Below are 23,772 nucleotides of genomic sequence, written 5' to 3' on the forward strand. Positions count from 1 at the left end.
CTAGACAAGGTTTCTCTGTGTAGCCCTGGCTGTCCTGGAACTCACTCTGTAGACCAGGCTGGCCTTGAACTCAGATCCACCTGCTTCTGCATCTAGAATACTGGGATCAAAAATGTGTACCACCACTGCCCTATGGTTTCTGAACTTTGAAAGCTTCTCTTTCAATGTGTCTTTATTGATAAGCAGGCTAAAAGAAGCAAAGCAGAAAACAAGCAAACAAAATATCAAAAAAAAAAAAACAACAAAAACCCACACATACACCAAAAACAAAACCCCAAGCCAAACAAAAAACCCTCTGAAGGCTAGGTGGTGGTGCCTTTACTCCCCGCACTTGGGAGGCAGAGACAGGCAGATCTTTGTGAGTTCCAGGACAGCTTGAACTACAGAAAGAGTTCCAGAACAGCTAAGGTTACACAAAGAAACCTTGTCTTAAACAATCCCACACCTCTCCAAAAAAGAAAACTGTTGGCTTTCTTTAAGTTCTTGTGTTTGCATTTTTAAATCATTTTCTAAGTTATTGATACTTTTTTCTTTTGGCTTGAAAAGCACAGTCCATTTAAGGTCCCAAAGTATTTATTTATTTGTTTATTTTAAAGACTATCTACCTTTCTACCTACCTATTATGTGTACAGTGTTCTGTCTGTATGTGTACCTGCAGGCCAGAAAAGGGCACCAGATCTCATTACAGATGGTTGTGAGCCACCAAGTGATTGCTGGGAATTGAACTCAGAACCTCTGGAAAAGCAGGCAATGCTCTTAACCTCTGAGCCATCTCTCTAGCCCCCAAAAGTATTTATTAAGTACTAGATTCAAATGTTTAAGCGTGCATGGACAACCTGTTTATGGTGGTTCTCCAGTTGTTCCTATCCTGGACAGTCCTAGATGCGTGTGTTCTTGTCATATCCAAGCTTCCACAGTCTTCCTTTATGCTGTCTATCCAGCATTTTGGAGGTTTTCCTCTTCGCCTTATCCTGTGCACGTCTCTAAACAGGACTATCTTTGGATATCTGCCATCATTCATTCTCATAACATAGTTATTTCAAGCACGGTTGCTGTATCTTGTAGTTTACTTTCTTCTGTAGATGGAGATGTTTCTTAATGTCATCCACGTGCAGCCTATCTCTTTGTGTGACAACTAGAATCCTCCTGAGACATGCCATCTCGAACATATTCAGCCACTGTTCTAAGGAGCAAAAATTTACAAGTATATGAGATACTTGTCTTGAGCTGCCTTCATTACAACTCTGAACCGCAGATAGGTAGGTAGGTAGGTAGGTAGGTAGATAGATAGATAGATAGATAGATAGATAGATAGATAGATAGATAGATAGATAGATAGATATCATGCAAGATAGATTATGGCAAAAATAAGTGAGGTATGGTGTCTCATACCTGAAATTCTAGTACTCTACTCAGGAGGATTGAGAATATGAGGCCACCCTGGATTACATAGTGATACTCTGTCTCAAAACAAAACTGAAAACAAAGAAAATTAACTAAAAATACACAACAGGAAAAAGTTCGTTTTGGTTTTTTTCAAGAGAGGGTTTTCTATAGTTTTGGAGTCTCTTCCTAGAATTAGCTCTTATAAACCAGGCTGGCCTTGAACCCACTGCCTCTGCCTCCCGCTGGGATTAAAGCATATGCTACCACCATCTGGCTTTTTTTTTTTTTAAGCATATAAAAACTAATTTTGGATGGAAAAGATTCAGAACAGTTTTTGAAAGAAGGTTGCTTTGGGGCAGTAATTCTCACCCTCCCTAATGTTTTGACCCTTTAATACAGTTCCTCATATGGTGGTGACTCCCAACCATAAAATTATTTCGTTGCTACTTCATAATTCTAATTTTGCTACTGTTTTAAATTGTAATGGGAATATCTGATATGTAGGATAGAACTACCCAAGGTCCACAGTGAACCTTGGGTGTGACAATAACACAAGCATCTAGGACTGCCCAGGATAGGAACAACTGGAGAACCACCATGCACAGGCTGCCCATGCACGCTTACGCATTGCCCAGGCATAAAGATGGTGAGCACAGACCTGCTGCTATTGGGCCAATGAGGTCGCTCAGTGGTTGAAGACGCTTGCCTTTGAGGCCAGTTACCTTTGCTTGGTCCCCAGAACCCATGTAAAGGTAGAAAGAGAAAACCACCTCCACCAAGTTGTCCCCTGACTTCTATGTGAGTGTGGTTCCCACATATACATCATACTCTCAAACACAAAAATACTAAATGTTTAAATAAGTAAATGAAACAAAGTTCTTTTAGAAGCACCTGGGACAGTGAGTACTGTTTTACCCACTTATTGCTACAAAATTTGTGTGTGTGGTGGGGAGTGGTGTTGGGGCTCAAACACAAAGCCTTGTGAATTATTGGACCAGTACTCTACTAACGAGGTAGTTTCCACAGCTGCTAACCTGCTTTTGTTTTTGTTTTTGAAATAAGATCTTGTATACCCCAGGTATGGAACTCATGATCATCCCCTGAATGCTAGGACTACAGTTTTGTATCACCATTCCTTGCAGAAAAGTACATGAAATCTTTCGTTTCAGTGAGATGGCCAGTGGTTAAGAGTACATAGTGCTCTTACAGAACACCTGAATTCAGTTGCTAGTACTTCCTTTTGGTGGGTCACAACCATCTATGACTCCAGTTCCAGGGAATCTGATGCCCTTTTCTAGACTCTGGGCACATGCCTTCACATGTGCACATGTCCCCGAAAGACACATAATAAAATAAAATCTTTTTAGAAATCATAAGAGATGGTCTCTTCAATATTAAACACACATTTTAAAAAGTGTTTACTTTTTTTATTTTGTAGCACAGTCTGTTTTTGTTATTTGATACAGCTTTCTTGTGGCCCCAGTTGGGCTCCTGTTCCTCTTGGTTCCACTTCCCAAGTGCTTGGAAACAAAAACCTGTGACCACCACACCTAGTGTGCAACAATCCTGCTGTGTAGCTGTGTTGGCCTGGAGTTCATCGTGTTGCCCAAGCTGACCTCCCACTCATGCTCCTCTTGCCTCTGCTAGATGTTCCAAAAGTACAACCAATTGCCACTACATGTCTTTGATCCCAGCACTTGAGAGAGGCCAGCCTGGTGTACATAGTGATTTCTAGGTCAGCCAGAGCAATGTAGAAAGATTCCGTTTCAGCACACCTTTAATTCCAGCCCTTGGGAGGCAGAGGCAGGCGGATCTCTGTGAATTTGAGGCCAGCCTGGTGTACAGAGTGAGTTTCAGAACAGGCACCAAAACTATATTAACATACATTTATTTATTTATTTATTTATTTACTTACTTACTTACTTACTTACTTACTTACTTGCTCAGTATGTGTTTAGGTCAGAAAAGAACTTGTGGTTGTTATTTCTTCACTATTCAGGGATCCAGTTCAGGCTTGGTGACAAGCGCCTTAACCTGCTGAGCTGTCTCTCTAGCCCTTTCTTTTACATTAGTAGTTGTCTGGGCTGAAAGGGCCTCCAAGGCTAGTTTATCTTTGTTGCATGTCCTCAATAGCTTGTGTGCATGTGATCTTGCTTGCCCAGTTATAACACTATGAAAAACATGTATTTTAGATTTGTTTTGCTTCTTCTCTCTCTGACAGTGTCTGTCAGTGTAGCTTAAGGTGGCCTTGAACTTACCATCCTTTTGCTTCTACTTGCTGAGTACTTTGAGTTAAAGGTATATGCCACCAAGACTGGCCACTTAGCACAGTGCCTTGAATATAGTGTATATTTCGCTTTTAGACTAACAATGTGTTGTGTCTTCTTTCCTTTATGTAATATCATTGCTTTGAAAGATGTTTCAGAAAACTGATGACAGAGCTTAGATTAGACCATAAAAATGAGAAATAGACCTTAGGACTTTTTTCCCCTAGGCAGGGTCTCATGTAGCCCAGGCTAACCTTGAACTCAACAATATAACCAGGGTTGAGCTTGAACTCCTAATCATACTGTTGCCACCTCCCATGTGACAGGATTACATGTGTGTGCCACCATGCCTAGTTTTATGCTATAAAGGAAACTTCATACATGTTCTTAGATCGTGGGAACTATTTATATTTATACTTCTCTTGGGTCTCTTGCTGGTTACAGTACTTGCCTCGTGTATACATAACCCTGCTGGAGGTATCAATTGTGCAATTGTGCTGCTGCTGCTGCTGCTTTTCCCCTCTTCCTTCTGTTGGCTTTTTTTGGGGTTTTTTTTTTTTTTTTTTTTTTTTGGTTTTTCGAGACAGGGTTTCCCTGTAGTTTCTAGAGTCTGTCCTGGAACTAGCTCTTGTAGACCAGGCTGGCCTCGAACTCAGAGATCTGCCTGCCTCTGCCTCCCGAGTGCTGGGATTAAAGGCGTGCGCCACCACCACCCAGCCTTTTCCGTTGGCTTTTTGAAACAGTTTCTAATTGTGTAGCCAGGGCTAGCCTAGAACTCCCTATGTATCTGAGGGTGGCCTTTCAGTCTTCCTCTCGGGTTCTGGTTGACGGGTTGTAGGCATGTGCCACCATGGCTGTTTTGTTTTCTCTTTCTTGCCCAGTTATGACACTGTGAAAAACATGTATTTTAGATTTGTTTTGCTTCTTCCCACTTCTTTTCCTTCTATTTAAGTGAACACATAGACACACTGTATTAATATATTGTACTTTCTTAAGATTCTATATTATCAATAGACTCAGAATACTTTTTATTGTCTTTCCCCAGGTTGGATTTTGATGATGACGGAGAAGGGAACAGTAAATTTTTGAGGTAAGAGTTTTGATTTTTTTTTTTAAATGCTTCTGATAAAGTGACCTCTGATAAATGGGCTGGAGGGCTAGTTGGCTGGATCAGTGAGTAATGGTATTTCTACCAAGCCTGATGCTCTAAGTTTGATTTCCCAGAACTCACATTACCAAAAGGAAAAACTGACTGTTGCATATTGTCCTCTGATCTCCACATACTGTGTGTGGGACAAGTACCTTTCACCCTGACAATAAATAAATAAATAAATAAATAAATAAATAAATAAATAAATAAATAAATAAATAAAATTATTTAAAATCAGTGGGCTGGGAATGTAGCTCATAAGAGTGCTTGCCTCGCATCAAGGCTTTTGGTTCAGTCCTTAGTACCAAAAAAGTTATTTAAGTATCTTTATACTTTTGGCTTATAATATTTTTGTTTATTGGCCTAGAGAATATGCTTTATAGCCGGGCGGTGGTGGTGCACGCCTTTCATCCCAGCACTCGGGAGGCAGAGGCAGAGGCAGGCAGATCTCTGTGAGTTCGAGGCCAGCCTGGTCTTAAAGCGTTAGTTCCGGACAGGCTCCAAAGCTACAGAGAAACCTTGTCTTGAAAAACAAACAAAACAAAAAGAATCTGCTTTATCCTAAAACTGTATGTTTTCTTATATCATAGGACAATTTTAGGGATTCTATTATTTTTAGAGATAGCACATCAGAGACGAGGGCACAGAAAATTTAGAAGACCATCCATAAACCAAGTCATGTGTTGATTCATGACTTAAAAAGAATAGCAGGCTTGGAAGATAGCTCAGTGGTTAAAGGTTTGACTTTGCAAATCTAAGGGTAATAGTTCAGATCCCCAGAACCCACATAAATGTCAGGTGGGCATGGCACCATGCTTGTAATTCTAGCCTTGGAAGGTGGAGACAGGAGACCCCTAGAGCAAGCTAGCATGGAGAGTAGTTATCTGCAAGCTATGAATTTGAGAAATCCTGTCTCACTGAATAAGGTGGGAGAGGGATAGAGAAGGATTCCTGACATTGATCTTGGGCTTCTATATACATATATGCACCTACACATATGAGTGCTGAATTTATTATTTTATTTCCTTCACTTCCATGAGCCTTGCTTGTGAGGAAATGATTCTGCCTCATCTAGTAAGATAGAAGAGAGATGAAGGATCATTCCCCATATTAACTTTGGGCCTCTTCATGTACGCCCACTTAGACCTTTGCCCATGCACACGCATACGTGCATATACACACAAATGGAAAATGAAAAGAACCCAAGTCAGTGGGTTGACTGACTCTTGCTTGGATTCATGGTAAGACTGTGCTCAGCCATCTGGTCTGTTGAAAGTTATATTCAACCAGCATAGTTGCACCTGTCTCTCTTTCTCCATTCTCCCCACAACTCCCTGTTCCTACCTCCTCCCACCCTCATTTCCTCATCTTGAAACAGGGCAGTGTGTGGCAATGACTGTAATACAAAGGACAAGTCTTTGTGTGCTTGATAAACCTCTGCTTCTGTGACTTTTACTAATGTTGGCCAGAGCAGCTTGTTTTGCTTTTTCAAGACAGGGTTTCTCTGTAGCTTTGGAGCCTGTCTTGGAACTAGCTCTTGTAGACCAGGAAGGCCTCGAACTCACAGAGATCCACCTGCCTCTGCCTCCCAAGTGCTAGGATTAAAGGCATGCGCCACCACCGTCCGGCCAGAGCAGCTTGTATATGCATGTCCCTACATCACTGTTGGAGAGGGCTACAAAAGGATGTGGATGTTGGAAAGTATAATTTGATAATGTTCTACTTTGTCACACTCCAGTACCTGTTGACTCCCCTTTTAGGTAACAGAAATTGAAAGTTTTGTGTGTGTATATGTGTGTTGGGATTGGGGTGGCAGGATCCAGGCCAGCCTCAAATTTGGAGCCTAAGAGTGTATGGTGGTTTGAATGAGAAAGTTCCCCATAGGCTTGTATGTTTGAATACATGGGTCCCCAATTGGTGGACCTATTTGGGAAGTGTCAGGTGTGGCCTTGTTAGATGAGGTGTGTGTCAATGGGGCATTCTCTAAGGTTTCGAAAGACTTAGACCATCCCTAGTGTACTCTCTCTGTGAGATCTCAACTCTTTGTGCCACCGTCTCTTTACCTCCCCATCAGATGTTTCCAGGACTACCTACCTGGAGGAGGCACTGCCGACAGTGAGATGGACCTCATCAATTTACTAAGAAAAAAATACCCTACAGGCTTGCTCACAGGCCGTTTGATGGAGGCATTGTCTCATCTGAGATTCCCTTTCTCAGATATGTCTAAGTTTGTGTCAAGTTGACAAAACTCAATCAACACAGCAATCGAAAATAGTTCTTCTTGACACTTAGTGGCTCTTAATAAGTGTGAAGAAGGAAAAAGATTTCACTTTCTGGCAGTAGACAGACTTCTTTATTGTTCTTTCTAGATTTTTGTATTTTTAGGTGTCTGGATATTTTACCTGCAAGTATTGTTGGGGCACCAAATGCACATGGTGCTGGCAGAGGCCAGAAGAAAGCATTAGATCCTCTGGAACTAAAGTTACAGATGATTGTGAGCCACTGTGTTGGTATTGGGGTATTCACCAGAGAAGATTGCTAAGACATGGATTTAGTCCAATAGAAAGTCTTTTTTTTTTTTTTCTGACTAACAGCTACACTGGGTGTTTGGAATCCAAGTGTATCATTGAGCCTTTCTCAGGGTGAGATTTTTTAGCACAAAAACCTTGTTTTGAGTTGGCATACTTAAATTAACAAGAACAGTTAGCCAGAAACAGCACTACAGAAGCTAAAAGGCAAAGTAGTCCATTTAGAGATTTTCCCAGAACTGTGGACTTGGATAGATTAGGCGTTTGTTTTCGTTTTGGCAGGTGATACTGTCTTGTAGGTGGAGTTTTTCCATCCCACAGCTGCTCTCAAATAATCACTCAGAGGCTTAATATAAAGTATAAATGCTCGGCCAATAGCTGGGGCTTATTACTAGCTAGCTCTTATATTTTAAGTTAACCCATATTCCCTTATTACTAACTAGCTCTTACATCTGAATCTGTCTTTATTGCATATCAGTAATCATTTTCTGTCCAAGAGCACCTTTTTTTTTAAATGCTAAATGGAAGTGGCTAGGACTAAGACTGCTTTGCCTTTTGGCTCTGCCTAGTCCAGCATGGCAAAGGTATGTTTACTGCTAGCTCTGTGAGCCGTGCTCTCCACCCCAGCTCCAGGGACACAGCAGCACTCACCTGTAGCACTCTGCTCACAAACCCCATTCAAATGCTCTGTAGCTGGACCTCCTCAAAGAGCCAGAGCCAACCAGGAAGCCCTCCCCTAAAAAAAGCTGCGCAGCCTTTGCTGCCAATGCTGAATCAGGAAGACCTTTCTTAAAGGTCACTGTCAACAAAAAGAGCCCATGGGGGGCTGTGGCTCCCAAGAATCTGTACTTATCTCTGTTCTTTTGTGTCTAGAATTTTTTCCCAAGCTCTCTCAGGTTTTATGTGGATGTAGTTGCCCCACATTGGGCACCATTTTGTAGGTGGAGATTGCTTGTTCATTTCCCAGCCGCCCAGACCCACATCATAACACAGAAACAATATTAATTACAACACTGTCAACAAAGTCTGGTACATTACTTTGATACAGGACCAAGACCCTACCCTCCCCCCCCATCCAGACTGAGCGCAGGATCCCTCCAAAGAGAACAGTTAAAGCCACATTCAAAAAAACAAACAAACAAACAAAAAACCTAGTAATTCACACTTTTCATCCCAGGACTTGGAAGACAGAGGCAACAGGGTCTCTGTAAGTTCACAGTGAGTACCAGGCTAGCCAGTACTGGATACCTGAGACCCCGTCTCAAACAAGACAAAACAGCAACAACAGCAGACTATCAGAAACAAACAAATAAACAACAAACCCACATATATTCCCTACGTCAGGGCAGTTGTGAGACATCTCATGTTCTTGTCACATCTTTTTGTGTGTCTTATAACTGAGAACCATGGCAGGTGATAGTCGTTGGGTTTAAAATTCTGTCAGTTGCTGCTGGTATCCGTGTTTTGTGATGCTTGTTCATTGGCTCTTTCCCTGTTGAATATTTTTACTACTTTCTAGTTTTTATTTCAGAGTAGAATCGATAAGTGCAATGGTTTGAATTAATCTTTTCCCTGCCCCATCTCTTTTCAGATGTGATGATGAACAGATGTGTAATGACAAAGAGCGTTTTGCCAGGTAATGTACTAGAATTTTTGGTCCTGGTTATGGGAGCAAGCCATCTAAATATTGGATTTAAACTTTATCTAGGTGAGAGTGGATTTCTCTGTTTAGTGTCTTTCCTTTTCTGAATAGTTTTGAAACAGCCTATAATTTATGTGTGTTCAGATGACCTGACTTGAAACTAGTGGTGTTTTATTACATAGTGCTTTTCTCATGTATACAAGTTACAATATTATGTTTACTGTATCTATGGGAACACAAATTATGAACTTCTTGTGTTGGTTGGTTTGTTTATTTTTGAGACAGTGTTTCTCTGTGTAGCTCTGCTGTCCTAGAACTCACTCTGTAGATCAGGCTGGCCTCGAGCTCAGAGATCCATCCTGCCTCTGCCTCCCAAGTGCTGGGATTAAAAGTGTGTACCACCACCGCATGGCTGGATATACTTATTATTATATTGGTACAAATAATGGAATAATTTTTATAGAAAATGATTTTTACTCATTTAAATGATTTTTTCCAGCTAATAAACTTAAAATGGTTTAAATGTTAGAAGATTATGAAATATACTTATTTTACTTTTTATTAAAGAGTAATATTTCTCAACCCAGATACTGGTTTTACTTTTAGAAAATTCTTACTATGAGTTACTCTTGAGAAGGAGGGTATGGGGCTGGAGATATGGGTCTGTGGGTGAGAATGCCTGCTGGCATTTGCAGAGGACCTGAATTCTGTTCCAGCATGAACATGGTGGCTCTTAACCACCTGTAACTCTAGCTCCAGGGAACATGACATCCTCTTGGCTTCTGGGGACTTCCAAATGCACACGATCATACAAACATGCAGATGTGCACATATACACATAAATAAATACGTGGGTAGCCACGGTGTCAGGTTCCAAGTATAAGCCTGTGCCCCTGGCCACTCTCCCCAGTTCCCTTGACCCAGCAGTGTGACATGTCCCAGGAGATGAGAAAGGTACAGGTCCAGCACGAAGCACCCCAGCCTAAACAGGAGCATCTTCTTCAGTACAATGACTCCAAATGCCGAATGCACATCAAAAATCATCTTGACTCACTGGACCTAAGCAAGTTCAGCAAATGTCATCATAATTTGGTAACACTCCTAGGAGCTAACTTTGAGGAGCTGTGACAGCTACAGGGACAGAAAGGAAAGACTTAGCCAGGAAGGAAAATTGGACGAACGTTTAACTTCTCATATTAAGTTTGGGAAGGATGACTTTTATTCTTGCATAAATAGGTCTTCTACTAATCACTGAAAATTAATAAATACTTTAAGCTCAATCCCTAAGTCCAACTGTGAAAGGAAGGACTTATTTCCGAAAGTTACCCCCTTCCACACACACTGTGTCACTCAGGTGCCTGTACTTACACACATGTACACCATATAGATGCACATAATGATAATAAATAAAAATTTAGAAAATACTAAATTTATGGCTGAGGAGATGGCTCAGGGTCTAAAGTACTTATCCCCAGAACTCACATAAAATCTTGATACAATATCCCAAGAGTCTGTAATCCTAGTGCATCCTTTGTAGAGACAGAACAAGACGGGAGAATAGCCAGAAGCCCCATGAATCAGCTAACTTGATGTGTGCAGAGTGAACAAGAGTCATCCTATTTCAGACCAGGTGGAAGGCATAAAACAGCACCTGAGGCTGTCCTTTAACTTTCCCATGCACCACATACATCCCAGTTGTAACTACCTCAAAAATAAGTAATTTTATTTTTAAATGCTATATTTACTTGAGTACTTTAAAATGATTTATTTTAAATTATGGTTATATGTGTCTGTGTATGGGAATACACATGTGAGTGTTGGATGTCAAGAGAGGCTGGAAGAGCAGCAAGCACACTTCACCACTGAACTGTTTGTCTAGCCCAGTGAATATTGATTTAAGATTTTATTACATTCATTGATTGATTAATTGAGAGAGAGAGAGAGAGAGAGAGAGAGAGAGAGAGAGAGAGAGAGAGCGCTGCATTCTTCGTGAGGAACTTAGAGCACAGCTTCTGGGGTGGATTTTTGCCTTTAACCCACTGAGCCACCCTGCCAGCCCTTCTGTGAGTACTTATTAATACTACTTATTCATTGTTGACCCTGCCTGTCTGGGGTCCACTTTGAGGCTACTGATCTAGAGAACCGAGGAGCATCAGGCAGAGTAGTTTAAAACTCTTAGAAACAGTGTTGGCAGTGTATAGGGCTGGTTGAAGAGAACAGGTAGGTAAGTAGTAGTAAATAGTAGGCAGAAAGAAGGAGGGAGGTAGACAAAAGCTGCTGAACTATTAGGACAGCTATGAAATCATGAGTCCTTGGGTACAGAAAAGTGGCCTTGGCACTAGGTAAAGAGTTTATTAAAAATGTCTTGAAATAAATGAAATCTTAAGGATGCAAATGATCTCCAAAGTGAAAAATTAGTTATTGATTTTTTGTGGTAATGATCTTTCAGATTCCACTAAAAAGTCAAGCCATAAAACTGGATGTGGTGACCGGGCAGTGGTGGCGCATGCCTTTAATCCCAGTACCCGGAGGCAGAGGCAGGTGGACCTCTGATTTCAAGGCCATCCTGGTCTACGGAGCTAGTTCCAGGACAGCTAGGGCTGTTATACGTAGAAAGCCTGACTCAAAAAACAAACAAACAAACCAAAACAAAACTGGATGTGTTTGGACACTTGTAGTAATCTCTGTGTTGTAAAGGCGGAGGCAAACTGTGTTAGGGTCTGGAGAGCTGGCTCAACAGCTAAGAGAACTGGCTCCTCCTGCAGAGGACAGGGATTCGATCCCCAGCACCCACATGTGGTTCACAACCATCTCTGAGTCCAGTTCCAGGGGATCCAACACCCTTCTCTGGACTTGCATGTCCAGGCCCTCTTTTGGGCCTTGAATGCATGTGGTGCACATTCATACATAACAAGCAAAACATACAGAAAAATAAAAATAGATACTAACTTTTTTAAAAAAAAGTTATTTGGCAGCCAGGCAGTGGTAGCACATGCCTTTAGTACCAGCACACAGGTGGATCTTCATATATTTAAGGCTATCCTAGACTAATGAGCAAGTTCCAGATCATTAAGACATGTAGTATAGGTTCATAATCTCTTGATTAGAAGTCTAGAAGCCCATAAAAACACAACCTGGAGTATTTTAATCTACCTATTTCTTATTCTGTTCAGAAATACTGGAGTAGACAAAATATGGCTACTAAAAGGATTTTTTAAACAAAAATTCATTTTTTGGGGGGCTGGAGAGATGGCTCAGAGGTTAAGAGCATTGTCTGCTCTTCCAGAGGTCCTGAATTCAATTCCCAGCAACCACATGGTGGCTCACAACCATCTGTAATAGGGTCTGGTGCCCTCTTCTGGCCTGCAGGCATACACACAGACAGAATATTGTATACATAATAAATACATATTTTTAAAAATTCATTTCTTTCTTTCTTTTTTAAATTGGTTTTTCAAGACAGGGTTTCTCTGTGTAGCCCTGGAATTCTCTCTGTAGACGAGGCTGCTCTCAAACTCAGAACTCAGAGATCCGCCACCTTCTGCCTCCTGAGTGCTGGGATTAAAGGCCTGTGCCACCACCGTCAGGCTAAGGAGGCTCTTCTAAATCATTTTAAAACATGGCCTATTAATATTCTGTCTTTACACATTAGTTGGTTGTGCATATGAGGGTGTGTGCCCTTGGAAGCCATCGGGTTCCCCAGAGTTTGACTTACAGGTAGTTGTGAGCTGTTCAACATGGGTGCTAGGAACCAAACCCAAATCCTCTTCCAGAACAGTGTGTGCTCTTAATCTCTGAGCAGTATCTCTAGTCCCTTTTTTTGAGCTAAGATTTCACCATCCCTGACTTTTTTTTGGAACCTTCAGGCATTATTTTGCCTCTGTTTTCCAAGTACTGGCATCAAAGTCAGCTCTTCTTTTTCTACTGACCATTTTCTGAGTAAGTATATGTGCATAGAGTCCAGAGGGACAGCTTTAGGTGTCACCCATCAGGGCACCACCTTTCTCTCCATCTGCTCCCTGCCCTCACACGGGGTCTCATTTCTCTGTCTCGGGATGCACCAAGTTGGCTAGGCTGCTGTTAGTAAGCTCCTGGGATCCTCCTATCTCTGCCTTCCCAGTGCCAAGGTTCCAAGGATTTTACCTTCCTATTTTATTAGAATTTTTCCATATATTCTTAAAACATCATCATCATCATCATAATAATAATAATAAAGCTCATTGTTATTAATATTAAACTCAAGTTTGCTCTTTTACAAATCCCTAGGCACAAGCAGTTCTCCTGTTTCATCATCCCTAGTAGCTGAGACTATAAGGCCCCTGCCTCCTGCTGTGTCCATTCTAAGGCAGAGTCTTAACTTATTTTATTTGCATGACTGGTTTTATTGTCTTTGTTTATATAAGATAATCTCTGGCCTGTTACTCAGTTCTCATGTTCATAAGTGTTCTAACATTGAGATACATACTCCTTGTCATCTTAAAGTTTTTTCTTTAAATTCACTTATTTTGTCTGTATTTCTCTTGCCTGCATGCATGTCTCTGCGGCCAGCCTGTGCATGCCTGGTGTCCATAGAGGACAGAAGATAGCGTCAGCTCTTCTAGAACTGGAGCAAGAGACTCTTATGAACTGCCTTGTGTTTGCTGGGACTTGAACCCAGTTCCTCTGTAGGAGCAGCCAGTGTTCTTAACTACTGACTATCTCTCCAGCCCCATTGTTGTCATTTTTAATAGCTAAACTTTTTTGATCTGTTAATATATTTTACTTAGAAAATTTGTTTGAGGCTTATCTCTCTTAAAGTAAGTACTGATTGAGTAAATTAGCTAATACCTTGTTTTTTCAGTTGCTACCCCACACCTCTTTTTGGGGGGTGAGGATTTTGAGATGATCTTTGTACATAGCCCTGGTTATCCTGGAACTCACCATGTAGACCAGGCTGGCCTGGAGCTCCTCAAGTGCTGACATTAAAGACATGTCCCACCACACCTAGTCTCTGCTACCTGCCACCCGTTCTTAACAGTATCTTGGTTTTCTGGAAGAATTTAGTAATAACTTCTGTCTTTCTTCAAGGGAGAAGGAATTGATATTGATTAAACTACAGAAAAAGTGCTAAGGTGACCAAACCAGATAGGTTAGGAGTATGTCAATGATAGAGAAGATGATGCAAGAAGATACACTCTTTAGGTTTAAGGATATAAATGCATGAGTAACATCTGGTCATCGTTCAGCTAGATGGCTCAGCATATAACTCATACCACCAAGCCTGAGGACCCAAGTTCTAGCCCCCAAATCTCATTATGAGAGAACAGACCCACAAATTGCCCTCTAACATCTACGTATACTCTTGACATGCATATGCACGCACACAGATATACTAAACATTACACTGGGAAAAACAAATCTGGTCATCATTTTTTGTGTGTGTATGTGTGCATGTTTATGTTAGGGAATTATATTTCTGGTCAGTTGTTTGAAACTGCTTAATTTCGTCACTATAGAATATTGTGTGAGTATGATTTTTCTTCCCAGGTTGGCAGCAGCTTATCAGGATGATCATCCTGAGCTCCCTGACTGGCTCCTCTTCAAACTCTGTCTTTGCTCTCTAGAGAGATGGTCTGACAAAATGTTTTTCTGACTTGAGATATTGTTAGTTCCTGATTGGCCTTGCCTTTTGTTTTATAAGTTACTTTAACAAAAAAAGGTTCTATAGATTATAAGCAAGGTTCCTGCTTTTATCTCCTTTTCCTTCCTTTTCTCTGTATCCATTTGATTTCTTTTTTCCCATTTACATCTCATTTTTCTCCTCCTTTCATCCACCCTTTCTCTCTTCTCTCCTTTCTTCCTTTTTATTTTAATTTTCGCTTAGTTCACCAATTCTGTTTTTAGGTCGGATGATGAGCAGAGCTCTGCGGATAAGGAGAGACTGGCCAGGTAGGAACTGTGTGTTAGCATGAAGCAGATGCTGCTGTTCTTCTTACCTTTGTCTCACCCATCATTTCTTCCCCTTTCTGTATTTTCTCTTATCTGTGGCAAAAAAGGGGGACACAATTTTTAACAAGTTTGGGTGTAACAGGAACTTCAGCTACCCCTTCCGAAAGTTGTTAAGCCAGGCAGTGGTGGCAGACTCTTTTAATCCCAGGTGGTAAAGCAGAGGCAGGTGGATCTCTGTGAGTTTGAGACCAGCCTGGTCTACAGAGTGAGTTCTAAGACACACAGAGTAACCTTGTCTTGAAAAACTTAAAAACAAATAAACTAAAAAGAACAAAGATTAGAAATTGCTGTATTCATTATTTTAAATTTTTTATTTTCTCTATTACTAAATTCACAGAATGAAAAGGATTTAGAAATAATGTAGTGGGGGCTGGAGAGATGGCTCAAAATTTAAGAGCAAGCACTGGCTGCTCTTCCAGAGGTCCTGAGTTCAGTTCCCAGCCACCACATGGTGGCTCACAACCAGCTATCATGAGATCTGGTGACCTCTTCTGGCATTCAGGTATACATGCAGGCAAAACATTGTACAATTATGTATATTGTATACATAATAAATAAATCTTTAAAAAATAAAAAAATAATGTATGTTCATTGGTGCTTTAACAGAAAAATACTCTATTAGAATACCTCTAATTGCCATAATTCCCAATATTTAGGACATAGCACTTATTCTGCACTTCCCTATGTAGACTTACAGACTAGATTACTCTGTCAGTAGAACTGATTGAATTCTTGTTATTTCTGAGGAAAGTTTTATTTACCTTAGTATGACTGTTTAAAAAATGGGTTTTTCTAGGCTGGAGAGATAGCTTGGTCTGTAAAGCATGCTGTGCAGGCATGATTACCAGAGTTTTGTCCTCAGAACCCACTAAAAAGGAGGGTGTGGGTTTATAACTCTGCATATGTGTGTGATTCTGGCACAATAGGGAAGCAGTGGCAAGCAAATCCCTTAAGTCACCAGGCAGCTATGCTAGCTTAGTAGTCAAACCCAAGTCCCACTGAGAGATGCTGTCTCAGAAAACAAGGTGGGAGGCGGGTGTCTTAAGAACTAACACCTGTGTGGTGACACACACCTTTATTCCCAGCACTCAGGAGGCAGAGGTAGGCAAATCTCTGTGAGTTCGAGGCCAGCCTGTTCTACAAAGCGAGTTCCAGGATATCCAAGATACACAGAGAAACCCTGTTTTTGAAAACCAAAAATAAAAAAAAAAGTTCCTGAGATTTCCCTTTTTTCACATCCATGCACACAAGCGCTCACATGCTCCTGCAGTGTGCACATGTGCACACATTACTTTTCTATGTCCCAGGCAAGGCAACTAAATATGAACCTATGTGGTGGGACCTTTCAGTGTTTTGGAAAGAGACTTTACAATCAGCCCATCTTTCCTTTTTGAAGACAGGGTCTCGTGTACCTGTGCTGGCCTTAAACTCATGGTTCTCCTGCTTCTGCCTTCCAATTACTAGGATTCTGGGTATGTGCCATCATGTCCAGATAAATAATCTCTACAGTCAGATTTTTTTTTTTTTTTTGAGGGAGTACTAGCGGTTGGAGTTAGCTTTGGGTGCTGTGGATGAACACTGTGCCCCTTCCTCTGTTAGTTCTCTTTAGGCTACTGACCATGATAAAGAAATACTGCTTTACACCCAAACCTTTCTGGTCTGCTCTTTGAGTTGGCATGCCTTACTAGTAACTGGATTATTAATACAAATATTTTTACTATTTTCCCTCTTTATTACTTCTTCAAGCTGGGTCACAAATTCATTCTGGGGCTATCTCAATCCTTGCCTACTACTGCTAATGCTCTACCCTTCAGAGACCTGACTCAGCACGACAGTTGTGAAGGAAGCATTGCACACAGGAGGAGGGAGCTCTGGGGAAGCCTTTAATCCTTTGACTTCATCTGTCTCACTTTATAAGAAGTACATTTGTGTTAGATTAGTGCGGGGTTTTTTGTTGTTTGGTTTGTTTGGTCTCTCTCTCGCCCCCCACACCCCTCTACAGAATAGATCCATAAGTGGTAGAAGAAGTACATAAAGATGGTAAAACCAAGTTGTTCAGCCAGGAGCTGAAATGCAGCCTGTTCAGTTTTCTCTTTGAGGTTTCTCTTCCATCATCATGGAAGCCCCTGAGCAACCTTTTAACTTTCTGGAATTCCTGATTGTCAACTGACTCTTAGCTTATTCCTCTTAACAGTCACATCGTAATTCTGCCTCAGTTTGAAGATCTTTGTTATCTCGGTTGAAATCTTTGTTACCCTGGTGAAATCCAAGTTAATTTTCCATGCTTTCGAGTCTGCGTCTCCCTACTCTACTCCTAGTCCCTGCATACATTTGCCCTGTCTGCCGACCCACATGATAACTTTGTACTCTTCAGTGCAGTGCACTGCCAAACCCAGATACGAAGGTAGGACTTTTGTGCATTAGCGTAACAAATAAAATTCCAGAATCTTTCAGTTCTGCATTTTAATATCATAAGAAACTTAACTAAGAGAACTTATGCTATCATGTTTTCTTTTTTCTTTCTTTTTTTCTTTTTGGGACAGGTCTCACTTTGTAGCCCTAGCTGTCGTGGAGCTCATAGAGATCCTTCTGCCTCTACCTCTTGAGTACTGGGATTAAAGACGGATACCACCATATGTGGCTTCTCTTTCCCCTTTCTCTCTTCCTCTTCCTTTCTGTCTTTTCTTTTTCTTTCTTTCTTTTTTTTTAAGGACAGTTTTATGTATTCCAGGCTGGCCATGGACTTGATATGTAGCCAAGAATGAACTTAAACTTTTGATCCACTCAAATGTTGGGATTATAGGTTTATACAGTTACACCTGTTTTATGGGCTGCTGGAGATCAAGCCCAGAGCTTTGTGCATGCTAAACAAGCACTCGACTAGTTGAAGTAAATTCCCAATCTGAGGTGTTGGTTGCTGTTGCTTTTTCTTCTCGTCCTTTAAAAGGGGCGGGGAGCAGGGGTAGTTTTGAGACCAATATTGCTATGTAGCCCAGGCTGGTCTTAAACTCACTTTGAAGTTCATGATGATTCTCTTGTCTTAGCCTCCCAGTTGCTGGGATTATAGACAGGCATGTGCCACCATGCCTGGCCTCATTTGGTATTTTAGAACAGGCTATCACTATGTAGTTTAAGTTCCCCCTGGATCTTACCATATAGCTCAAACTGGCCTCAGACTTAAAATTCTTGTGCTGGAATTATAAGTATATGCTATTTGTGTCTGGCCTCTGTACTATTACTTCTTTCATCAGCTATTGGTCTACTTCAATTAGCAAAAGTCGGTCATTTTCTAGCCTTCAGGTGTTTTAATTAGTAACCATGCAGTCAGTGAAGCTGAGACTTGCTCCCTTAGGCTTAAGTAAATGAAATCAACATTTTAAAAAACTATTATTTCTATTGTTCGTTTGTTTGTTGTTTGAGACAGCGTTTCTCTGTGTAACTCTGGCTGTCCTGGAACTCACTCTGCAAACCATTCTGGCCTTGAACTCAAGAGATTTCCCTGTCTCTGCCTCCTGAGTTCTGGAATTAAAGGCATGTGCCACCATGCCCATCTTTAACTATTATTTTTAAGCCATTTCTTTACTCTGAAGAAAGAGTAATCTAGAGGAAGTGGTTTCCTGGAGAGGCATTATATCCTTGTTCTTTGTCTAGACTTCCTTGGTTTGTTTCATGCTTACTCTGCATGAGGTTGACCTGCTTGACTTCTGAGACTTGAACTTCATTAAAACCTAAGTACTACATCTTTGAGCAGCTGACCCGGTACCTGTATCGCTTTCCTGACACCAGAGGGCCAGACGCGACCACCTAGATGGAGCTTCTCTCTCTCTCTCTCTCCGTGCAGGGAGAATCACAGTGAGATAGAGCGGCGGCGACGCAACAAGATGACGGCCTACATCACAGAGCTGTCGGACATGGTGCCTACCTGTAGCGCCCTGGCTCGCAAACCAGACAAGCTAACCATCTTACGAATGGCTGTTTCTCACATGAAGTCCTTGAGGGGAACTGGCAACACATCCACTGATGGCTCCTATAAGCCATCTTTCCTTACTGATCAGGTCTCTGGAGCTTAAAGTCACTCTGAGTATATATGTATATATAACTATATATAAGATTTAGACTAATTTTGTGGGGTTTTTGTTGTTTTGGTTTATTGTTGAGGTAAGGTCTCTGTGGCCTCCAACTTACTATACTGTCAGCATTGACATTGGCCTGATCTCTTGCCTCAACCTCCCACGTGCCACCATGACCAGCTTCAGAAGTTTGCTCAGGAAACAGCAGACCACATGGAAAAATGAATTTCAGAGCCAGACAGTGGTGGCGCATGCCTTTAATTCTAGCTGGATGGATCCCTATGAGTTCGAGGCCAGCCTGGTCTGCAGCACTAGTTCCAGGACAACAGACTTGAAACTCCACTCCTCCCCCCCCCCCAAAAAAAAAGAAAGAAAAAGAATTTCGGTCTTTGAGTACAACTAAGTGTTGGGGTAGTGAGAACCAGACAAGAGTTGTGAGCTCGGGCTAGAGAAATGGCTCAGAGGTTAAGAGCATTGCCTGCTCTTCCAAAGATCCTGAGTTCAATTCCCAGCAACCACATGGTGGCTCACAACCATCTGTAATGAGGTCTGGTGCCCTCTTCTGGCCTGCAGGCATACACACAGATGGAATATTGTATACAAAATAAATAAATAAATAAATAAATAAATAAATAGTTGTGAGCACTATTTAGCAGTAGGTTTTAGGTGTTTTAGAACTTGACTCATACATATAGCCCGTGAAGTGGAAGGAGGCCGACTGCCAGAGAGGACCATGTTCACGGAACCAGGATTCCTTAGGTTTGGGATTCTAGACGATGGAAGAGTTCTGCCCACCCCTGAAGCAGCTTCTAGTCTAATAGGCAGTCCCTGTTGCTCCATGATACGTTTTGCTAACTTTGGTACACACATGAAAACAGATGGCAGCAATACTTGCCGTCATTTAGAACTCCGTGTAAGAGCTATGGCTGTAGCTCGTTGGTAGAGAGCACTCACCTCCTGTGCTACTGCCAGAAGACAGACCTAAATTTGAACATAATACATATGTGAGCGTTAAAGTTATAAATGAAAAATGGTGGAAAGAGGCATATGGAGAGCTGGATGGCTTTTTGTTAATATTTTATTTGTGGTAAATATAAAGGTGAGATGTCTAATATTTATTTAGTCTCTCTAACCTTGAATGAAAGTGACTATGGAGACAAGTTACATTTTAATTAGAAATCCAGGACATGCCTTTAATCCCCGCACTAAGGACGCCAAGGCCAGCCTGGTTTACATAGGGAATTCTAGGTCAGCCTGAGCTATGTACCAAGACCCTTTTTCAAAAACTAAAAAGGATATATGATCGTTCATAACAAGAAAGCAAGAAACACTGAGTTTGATCTTTAACACCATCTACAGCTAGACGTGGTAGCTCATAACCTGTGATTTCAGCACTAGGGTAGGAGTAAGAAGTTGGAATTCATCCTCCCAAGGGCCAGCCTTGTGTAAATATGTGTACACATGCAGTGTGTGATTACTGTGGCCATGCCTTTTTTTAAAAAAAAAACAGTTATTAGCCGTAGGTGATAGTTCTAATTCCGGTACCTGAGAGGCTGAAGCTAGAGGATTTCCATGAGTCCAAGGCCAGAAGACTCCTGTCCCCCTCCAAAAATTTTATCTTTGTAAACCTTTTAATTCTCCCTTGAGTCTTAAGAAAAAGAGGTAGTCTTAAGAAAAAGAGGCATCTTAGAGAAATGGAATAAATATTTATTGTAAAAACTTTGCCAGTGGATATTTAGGATGGCTTGGCTGAGGTAGAGCCTGAAATTCCTAATGGAGCAGTGTGTGTATACAAAGGGTCTTCCTGTTTCTCATGACTAGAAATATATGGTTTTTCAGAGTTCACTATTGACTTGACTTATTTTCTTGACCAGGAACTGAAACATTTGATCTTGGAGGCAGCAGACGGCTTTCTGTTTATTGTCTCCTGTGAGACTGGCCGGGTGGTTTATGTCTCTGATTCAGTGACTCCTGTTTTGAACCAGCCTCAGTCTGAATGGTTCGGGAGCACACTCTATGATCAGGTGCACCCAGATGATGTGGATAAACTCCGAGAGCAGCTGTCTACTTCAGAAAACGCCCTGACAGGTGAGAACCGGGTGGGTAGCAGATGAGTGGAGAAAGTCTTTGTTTTGCTGAGACATTACAGATATTTAAGCCCCTATATTGGTTTGTTGAATCTGGCAGAGCTTATAAAAATTTTCCCTTAATGAATATAATTTTTAAATTTTATTCACATGAAGAATATCTACTCTGTGGCTTATTCTTAGAAAATGTTTCATAAGTGGTTGTGTTCTTAAGTTGTTTTGTGTGCTAATTATACTGTTAAAAAAACAGGGAAATTAAAATGTTGCAATAGTTTCCTTCCCGTCTCTACATAATAAAAGAACTATCTGTGCTTGTATTTCATTTATTATCTGCCTTTTTTTTCATACCAACTTGTGCTTGACTTAGTGCTAGGTTCTATGACAATAGATTCTAATATTATAGGAGAGTGATTATCCACCAGTGTATATGGTGCTTGACTTAGTGCTAGGTTCTGTGACAATAGATTCTAATATTATAGGAGAGTGGTTATCCACCAGTGTATATGGTGCTTGACTTAGTGCTAGGTTCTATGACAATAGATTCTAATATTATAGGAGAGTGGTTATCCACCAGTGTATATGGTGCTTGACTTAGTGCTAGGTTCTGTGACAATAGATTCTAATATTATAGGAGAGTGGTTATCCGCCAGTGTATATGGTGCTTGACTTAATGCTAGGTTCTATGACAATAGATTCTAATATTATAGGAGAGTGGTTATCCGCCAGTGTGTACGGTGCTTGGTTGCTACCCTTGTGTTTCTCCTTTGTCATTCTTCCTCCACCCATTTAAATGAGATTCAGTCCTCTGCCAGCACTTGGGTAGAGGAATAAGTGTTTTTTGTTCTGGGCAACTGTATAGGAAGTTATAAAATGGAAACAAATAACTGGTAATTAAAAATGCATGAAATTTTAATATCTCTGCAGTGGACGTTTGTATTGATTTTGTTGTTTAGATTTTTTCTTCTTTTGTGATTTTTGTACATTTTACTTCTCTAGTTTTCTGTTTCCCCAAAAGTTACTGTTGTTTTCTTTTTAATAAATAAAGGAGAGAAACAGTTTTGTTTTCACACAGATATGTTTCTTAGCATGTAAAATGACTAGTTTTTAAACAAGGCACACCCCCCCCCCAAGATTGAAGATAATTAGTAAACTGGCAAGACAGCTTAGTAGGTAAAGGAGCTTGTCGTGTGAGCTCAGCAACCTCAGCTTAGTCTGCAGAGCCTGGGTGAAGTGGAAGGTAACTCCACGGAGCTGTCCTCTGACCTCATGTATATGAATAGACTCATGCACGCAACAACAAAAATACTGAAGTTTTGTGAAAAAAAAAATCAAGCATAAGAATACACCTTGCTTGGCCAAAGCAGTGGTGTCAAACACACTTCAGTGCCAGTACTAGGGAAGCAGAGGCAGGCGGATCTCTGGGTTGAAGGCCAGCCTGGTCTACAATAATGAATTCCAGGACAGCCAGGGCTACACAGAGAGCCCTGTTTCCTAAAACCAAAAGAGAGAGCGAGATAGCCAGAAAGACACACGCATTGCCTCGTGCTTCCTCCAGTATTGGAATGGAAATTCCTGCCTTGCTCAGAGACATTTCCAGTGCTGTCTTAGAACTGACAGAGTCCTAGATGAAGATTGGAGTAGTTATGGCTTTAAAAAAGGAAAGAATCTCTATCATAAACAAGAAGATGGGAGGGCAGGGAAGGGCACTTCCTTTTGCCTCCTGTAGCTCCTCCTTTTCCCATCACAAGAATTAACTTCAGATTGCTCTCCACATCTTTCTCCAGGGCGAATCCTGGATCTGAAGACTGGAACAGTGAAAAAGGAAGGTCAGCAGTCTTCCATGAGGATGTGTATGGGCTCCAGGAGATCGTTTATTTGTCGAATGAGGTGAGTGTGAAGTTTGGGATTGTGTTGCAGTGGGAATAATGAGCAGCTGAGGCTTCCATCTCTGTCGAACGCATTAACATTGATTTCTAGAGCTACGTTCCTTGAAGGTAGGTATCCTTGGGCTCCTGACCTGCTCATCTCTGTCTCCCAAGTGCTGGCATTACATATGTGTCACCATGCTTGGCTTCTCTAAAGAAGTGAAAAGCTAGGCATGGTGGCATAGCCTTTGATGCCAGCCCTTAGAAGGCTGAGGCAGGAGTATTGCTATAAGTCCAGCATAGCCTATAGTGAGATCTTGTCTTAAAGGAAACAGTCAAGATCTAGTAGTGCATGCTTGTAATCCTAGAACCTTGGAGGCCAAGGGAGGAAGATCATGAGTTCTAGGCTAGCATAAACTACATAATAAGACTCTATCTCTAAAAAAAATAAAAAATAAAATGAAATAGACAAAGGGACTTACTGCTCAGTGGTATTATGCTTGCCTGGGATACACAAAAGCTTTTTTGTTTTTTGTTTTTATTGTTATTCTGTTTGTTTGATTTTTCAGGCCAGAATTTCTCTGTGTAGCCCTAGCTGTCCTGGAACTCGCTCTGTAGACCAGGCTGACCTCGAACTCACGGAGATCTACATGCCTCTGCCTCCCAAATGCTGGGATTAAAGGTATGTGCTACTACCACCTGGCTACACAAAGTTTTAATACTCTTTAAAATAAAAAAACAAACAAAAAACAACAGCAACTTTTTTTTTTTTAGGCCAGGCAGTGGTTG

At 41.2% G+C, this 23,772-nt stretch overlaps 1 protein-coding gene across 5 annotated transcripts in view; it reads left to right on the plus strand.

The window, feature by feature from the left end:
- The window catches only part of Arnt (aryl hydrocarbon receptor nuclear translocator), a 65,205-nt gene that overhangs the window by 16,834 nt on the left and 24,599 nt on the right, over positions 1–23,772 (plus strand). For 3 of the 5 annotated variants that reach the window (XM_038311864.1, XM_038311865.1, XM_038311867.1), the window contains exons 3-8: positions 4,699–4,743; positions 8,923–8,967; positions 14,857–14,901; positions 18,803–19,016; positions 20,906–21,119; positions 22,903–23,005. In XM_038311864.1, the coding sequence (XP_038167792.1) occupies positions 4,699–4,743; positions 8,923–8,967; positions 14,857–14,901; positions 18,803–19,016; positions 20,906–21,119; positions 22,903–23,005 (666 nt within the window). Of the gene's footprint in view, positions 1–4,667; positions 4,744–8,922; positions 8,968–14,856; positions 14,902–18,802; positions 19,017–20,905; positions 21,120–22,902; positions 23,006–23,772 lie in introns of all 5 variants that reach the window. The other 2 variants (XM_038311869.1, XM_038311868.1) reach the window with 2 other exon arrangements.

The sequence above is a fragment of the Arvicola amphibius genome, chromosome 14, assembly GCF_903992535.2.
Source record: "Arvicola amphibius chromosome 14, mArvAmp1.2, whole genome shotgun sequence".
Classification (NCBI taxonomy): domain Eukaryota; kingdom Metazoa; phylum Chordata; class Mammalia; order Rodentia; family Cricetidae; genus Arvicola; species Arvicola amphibius.